The 6,156-nt window shown below is 46.3% G+C and overlaps 1 protein-coding gene across 1 annotated transcript; it reads left to right on the top strand.

Moving 5' to 3' along the window:
* Positions 1-2,369: 2,369 nt before the first annotated feature.
* Positions 2,370-5,700, top strand: LOC116940611 (D(1) dopamine receptor). The gene has a single exon (XM_032950666.2). It carries the CDS (start codon positions 3,489-3,491, stop codon positions 4,944-4,946), a length of 1,458 nt encoding a protein of 485 aa, XP_032806557.2. The 5' UTR covers positions 2,370-3,488; the 3' UTR covers positions 4,947-5,700.
* The last annotated feature ends 456 nt before the right edge of the window (positions 5,701-6,156 follow it).

Below are 6,156 nucleotides of genomic sequence, written 5' to 3'. Positions count from 1 at the left end.
ACTATTGTATCAAATGGTAATGCTCAAGCTAAGAATAGTACCAGGAAGATATCAACATCCCTGGCTCCCTTCGGATTAAAACCCGAGCAAGGGCTTATCAAGTTATATAGTTCATCTTTCTGTCCTGTGCAAGATAATGAAACCATGTTCAAATGCAGTATATGTTACTGCAAATCGTGATCAGCAACGTTTTTGGAATCCTGTCCCTCATTTTCTGTATCGTCAAAAATTATGATGATTTTTGCTGACGCCACAACCTCCAATCTTTAAAAAAATCCCCAAAATTCGATGAATAGTTTTATATAGCGTTCATGAAAATTGCATCTCACAATTGCTGATGAACCACAGACAAAGCTGGAAGGGCGGCAGGCGGTGAGCCGGGAATCAGCAATTTCTCTGCAGTTTATTTTCAGCCATTGGTGAATGTTTATACATGTGGGAGGACACCTGAAAAATCCAGAGAAAACCCACGCACGTGAGGGGGCAACACTCTATCCCATACAGAAGAGACAGATGACACCAGTCCACATGTTGCTGTACTGAATTACACTGGCAAGCGAGGGTATGGCGCATTGGTGCCCACGGAAAGGGAGTTTCGTGGCATTTTGTCATTTGTCCGATCCACCAACCCCCCAAAGTGCTGGATTACAGACGTACCATTTATTTGTCATAGTGTGCAGACATTCAAAATTCCACTGCTGGATGAAGGCCTTCCAATGCCTTTCAGTCGTGTGACCATACATCACCACGTTGGTCAGTGTGGGTGGGTTCAGGGGGGTAGCTAGGACTGATTTAGATATCACTCCCTACTGACGGCAGCCACGACTGAGAATCAATCTCACATTACCTGGGTTCAGGACACAATGTGCAAACCATTTTACCACCACTACACCCATTCAGCTACCGTACCTGTTTTTACATTATATTATGTCCTGTCACCTCCACTTTCAACAAGAGACGTGTAATCTCAGTGGGCACTCGTGAAATTCACTATCGTAATTCCTCTGTGCAAGTGTATTACCAGGTCGGTCGACGTACAAAGCGTCTATGTGTTCTTTATTCTCGCATGTCTCATCTTCCTCCACTCCTCTCCAGTCGATGAACACTAAACCTGCTTAACACTAACAAACACAGTCGGTCTCTCTGTCTTTGATGTGCGCAGTAACACACAACACAAACACATAGAGAAGGTATAGTATATCGAACCAACTCTCATTAGTGTCATTCCAAGCATGCATCATCTTCGTCATGCTCTATCCACTGCTGTATGAATATCAAGATACTGTCTGTAACTTTAATATGTTCTCTCATACGTGTGTTTATCTTTCTATTTCTAAATATAATACTAAGCGTACACCCCTCCATGCTCCTTGTAAAACTTATATTGTATGCACACTTGCCACTTCATTTGTGTCCATATTTCTTATTCATATGTCAAAGCAGATAATATGCGTTCATAAGAACGATACGATACTCTCTGTGCACAAACGCGTGTTGGAAAGTGTTATCGAAACCTTGCGTATTTATGATTTGTTTCTTCTTCTTTTCGTTATTTCCAACAACAAATGTAAGAAACAGCTTTCACACATCTCCGAGAAACGTATTTGTTAACGTCACGCTATTACGATAATGCAAGTTATTTGGAAACTTCTACAAGTTTAATTATTCACACAGAAATTCGTAGTGTGTCTCCACGTCAAATACAAACATTTTTCAGTTCATCTGCTTCTTGGATTTCCAGACAAACATGCAGCTGCATTTGTTTAATTAAGCAAACTGTTAGTCACACTTGTAAAAAAATTGCTGCTGCCTTGCTTAACAAATAATATGGAACATTGGTCTGCAAAGCCAATAGTCTGATGGACTAAATCCATATTTTATATTGATGTGGAGATGGCACAACGAACTTCTTCTGCTGTATCCAAATGTTTTAATGAAATTACCTAAATATTTTGCTCGGCACGAGTGAGTTTAACACGTAGGCTTTCGCGACCAATATTATCCATAATAGAGGCTTTTGAGGTGAGATCGCTTAAATATAAATGTGTCGTTAAACCCGCCACCACAACTCTGGCTGTCGCCTGATGATGCTGGTTGTAATTACCGGAGAAACTTCATAGTACTCGAATTGTATATGTTGTGGGTTTACTCTCCAACACATAACCGGTGTGCTGAATTAGTAATGAATTGGCATGTTTTGTTTACGTGACAAACCTTAAGAATTGGGCTGTGTCGGGTTGGTGGAAGGTTTAACGAAACATTTATATTTACGCGATCTAACCCCCCCAAAAAAGCATTCATTATGGCACAAGTGTGGTTTGTTTGATTTGAGTCAAAAGAGGGCGCCAGCTGAGAGGGTTGTGGAGGCGGTGGCTTTGCGAATCGAGCTGCAATCGGGCGCCTCTCGAAAGCCCGCGGGTGCATTTTACAGACAGACCACAGTGCAAAAAAACCACTCTACAAAGCCATTAAAATGTAGAAGAAAGCTAGCGTACCTTAATGCCAGGAGAATCAAAATAGCACACACGCACGCACCAGTGATAGAGTTATACGGCTATTGTGGACCAAAAATGTATGCTACTCTATAGGGCCTAATTGTTTTTTTTTCCCCCCCGCGTTAATTGTAAAACATATGCGTGTGTTAATACGCAGCTCGTCTTAAATATTTACAACATTTTACGTATGTACGTAAAGCGGTCTGTATTTACAACATCTCGAGGTGCAATGTTGGTTGTGATATATTCTCTTTAATTAAATGTAAGCGTTATCTCGGGGGGTGGGGGGGGGGGGACGACACGTCACACAATCGCCTCAATGCTATTAGCGTTCTTGTTCTACTAAAATTGCGGCTATAACAATGCTCGGTCTCTTGGCGCATTTACAAAAAAAACACTAAGTCAGCAATTCAAGTGCTCACCGTGATAACAATAATATTAACCCCTCTATCCGGATTAATCGTTCGAATCCGGTTATAAAATCAGTTGAGGAAAAGCAAAATGATACAAGTTGCAGTCGTCTAAACTGTCTAATACAACAGAGAGACAAGCGCCATCGGGAATGTGCAGCGTGTAGGCTGTGTGTCTTTAATTCGTTTCATGTCTGGGAGAGGGTAGTGGTGTTTTGGGGATGGGGGGGGGGGGGGCTGCATTGTTTCGCTCCCAACCCCGCGTCTCCCCCGACACCTCCTCCAGCACCCCCCTCTCTCGTCCGGCCACCGGGATGTGGTGACGCGCGCCGCGAACCCGCGCACTCTTGCGCTCTGCCGAGCCGTGAGAGCGCGGTTCGCTACGGGACTGCGGCCACCCGAGCCCCCCCCCCCCCCCCACACCGCGTCGTGTCGGGGATGTGGGGCACCCTCGCTCGCAGGCACAAGGAGAGGGGCGCATGGTCGGCATCGACGCGCCTCCTGGGACCATGAGTGAGCCCCCACCGCTGGGCGCCGTGACACTGGGGCGCCTCGATCGCCGCTCGTGGAGGTGGTGCTGCTGATGTTGATGGTGGTGGTGGCGATGATGGAGGAGAAGGGTTTCAAGGCAGAGCCGGCGTGCGCGGCAGGTAACGAGGATGAAGATGACACTCGGAGGGTTATGCTGAACCTCACGGCGGATGAAGCCCTAGGATGCGAACCCGGGAAAGGCTTAAGTTTTAGAATCCTAGCCGGGTGCCTGCTCTCCCTCCTCATCCTCTCCACGCTCTTCGGGAACACACTCGTGTGTGCCGCCGTCATCAAATTCCGGCACCTGCGCTCCAAAGTCACCAACTACTTTGTGATCTCGCTGGCAGTCTCGGACCTCTTCGTGGCCCTGCTGGTGATGCCGTGGAAGGCGATCACCGAGGTGGCGGGATTCTGGCCCTTCGGAGCCTTCTGCAACGTGTGGGTGGCATTCGACATCATGTGCTCCACGGCCTCCATCCTCAACCTGTGCGTGATCAGCGTGGACCGCTACTGGGCGATCTCCAGCCCGTTCCGCTACGAGCGCAAGATGACCCAGCGGGTGGCCTTCGTGATGATCAGCGTGGCGTGGACACTGTCCGTGCTCATCTCCTTTATCCCGGTGCAGCTTAACTGGCACAAAGCTCAGCACGTGCAGCAGACGTGGGAGTTCCACAACGCCAGTGGCGGCGCCGACGCGGACGCGAGCGTGCCCGAGAACTGCGACTCGAGCCTCAACCGCACCTACGCCATCTCGTCGTCCCTCATCAGCTTCTACATCCCAGTGGCGATCATGATTGTCACCTACACCAAGATATACCGCATCGCGCAGAGGCAAATCCGCCGCATTGCCTCACTGGAGAGAGCCGCCGAGCACGCTCACAATTGCCAACTCAATCCGAACGACTGTCCCAACGAGATGTCGTTCAAGACGTCCTTCAAGAAGGAGACCAAGGTGCTGAAGACGCTCTCGGTCATCATGGGAGTGTTCGTGTTCTGCTGGCTTCCGTTTTTCATCCTGAACTGCGTGGTGCCCTTCTGCGACAGCGCCGGAGTCGAGGGGGATGACGAGCAGCAGCAGCAGCATCACCCGTTGTGCGTGAGCGAGACCACGTTCAGCATCTTCGTATGGTTCGGCTGGGCCAACTCGTCGCTGAACCCCATCATATACGCCTTCAACGCCGACTTTCGCAAAGCTTTCTCTACCCTCCTTGGGTGCAACACGCTGTGCGCCAGCACGCCGGTCGAGACGGTGAACCTGAGCAACGAGGTCGCCTCCTACCCGCACGACGTGACGAGCAACCACAAGGACGGCGGCGCCAACTACGTGCAGTTCATCCCGCACGTGGTCATCGTCAACGACGAGAGCGACGGCGACTTCGACAAAGTTCCCGAGGAGTCGCGGAGCATGCGGGAGGACAGGTCCGGCATCGACCACAGGCTGGACTGCGATGAAGACGTGAGTCTCGAGACCATCACACCCTTCACTCCCAATGGGGTGCACGAAACGTAGCTCGGACGCAAGCTTGAGCAGAGAGAACAAAACAAGAACTCCCGTGGAACATTTTGCACGAAGGATAAGACTGCCTTAGGATCGCTTGACTGAACAAAGAGTCCCTTCAGAATGATTACGTTCTGCTTTTAAGACTTGCATTGAGGAGCTCAAACTTTCAGTGGGGGTGATATGCTGCTGGACTAGTAACGTGTCTTTAACAAGAGCCAGTTAAGTGGGACCACTGTAGCCAGAACTTATATTTAAACAGTATTGGTTCAGTCACCGATATTCCAAAACTGCTGCTTTGAAAGACGACTTTTATTCAAATATTGTGAACAGTATTGATTCATAACGTCATTATGAAAGTATTAACGCGTTATGAGAAGTTAAAAACAAACTTTTTTGAAACAGACATTAACTTCTGTTGTTTTGCTTAAGGTAACAAGACAAGTTTAGCACTGCAACGCTAAAAGAATATAGCTGCATTCATTAACATATTGGGACAGTGCTTGGATATTTAGAATGTCTTTAGTCAAACTAGAAATAAATAAATACAGTAATGCACTTTCATGATGTCCTGTTTCAGTACCCTGGACAGCTCCATTTGAGTGTTTCACCCCGTTGAGTAACATTTGATTAATGTGCCTGATCATGCTACAAGTGCAGTGGTTCACTTTATTAACCCAACAGCAGAAACCATTTGCTGTTAAATATTGCTGTCAACCATTGTAATTTTAGAATTGGCAATAAATTTAAATTTATTTTGGAATAACCTCTTGCCCTGTGTTTATTCTCTTTTCTCTCTTCTTTTACCTGGCTCATATTCTCGGAAATGTATTGAACCATCCTGAAAACACATACTACTAAAACAACTTTAATAGTAAAATATACTTTTCCATAATCAACAAATCAATGTAGACTTACTTAACTTGCATTATCTGTAGTGTGCTGTCAAATTGGATACTAAATAAGAATATATCTTCCTTTACCATTGATCCACATCTTTAGCTTAATGTGACCATAAAAAGTAATATAAGCCAATCATTCATAAGGAGTAAAAGATGTTCTGCAAGTAAAGCGTATTTCTTGTTTGTAATAGATTAATAGGATTAGCAAATCCACGAGCGTAATAGCATTCCGTATAAGAATACTGTTTGTTATTCTGTTGGGATATTGTTCTTATTTTCCTTAGGGTTTGTTCCAATAGTTAACTCAACATTGTTTTTTT

The sequence above is a fragment of the Petromyzon marinus genome, chromosome 9 (genome assembly GCF_048934315.1).
Source record: "Petromyzon marinus isolate PM22_M1 ecotype Great Lakes invasive population chromosome 9, UKy_Petmar_22M1.pri1.0, whole genome shotgun sequence".
Classification (NCBI taxonomy): Eukaryota; Metazoa; Chordata; class Hyperoartia; order Petromyzontiformes; family Petromyzontidae; genus Petromyzon; species Petromyzon marinus.
Note: the sequence above shows the minus strand (reverse complement) of the source record. Positions and strands in the feature narration are given on the sequence as shown.

Excerpts from the sequence above, each read along its gene's own strand:
- LOC116940611 (XM_032950666.2), top strand. The coding sequence starts at position 3,489 with ATGTTGATGGTGGTGGTGGCGATGATGGAGGAGAAGGGTTTCAAGGCA.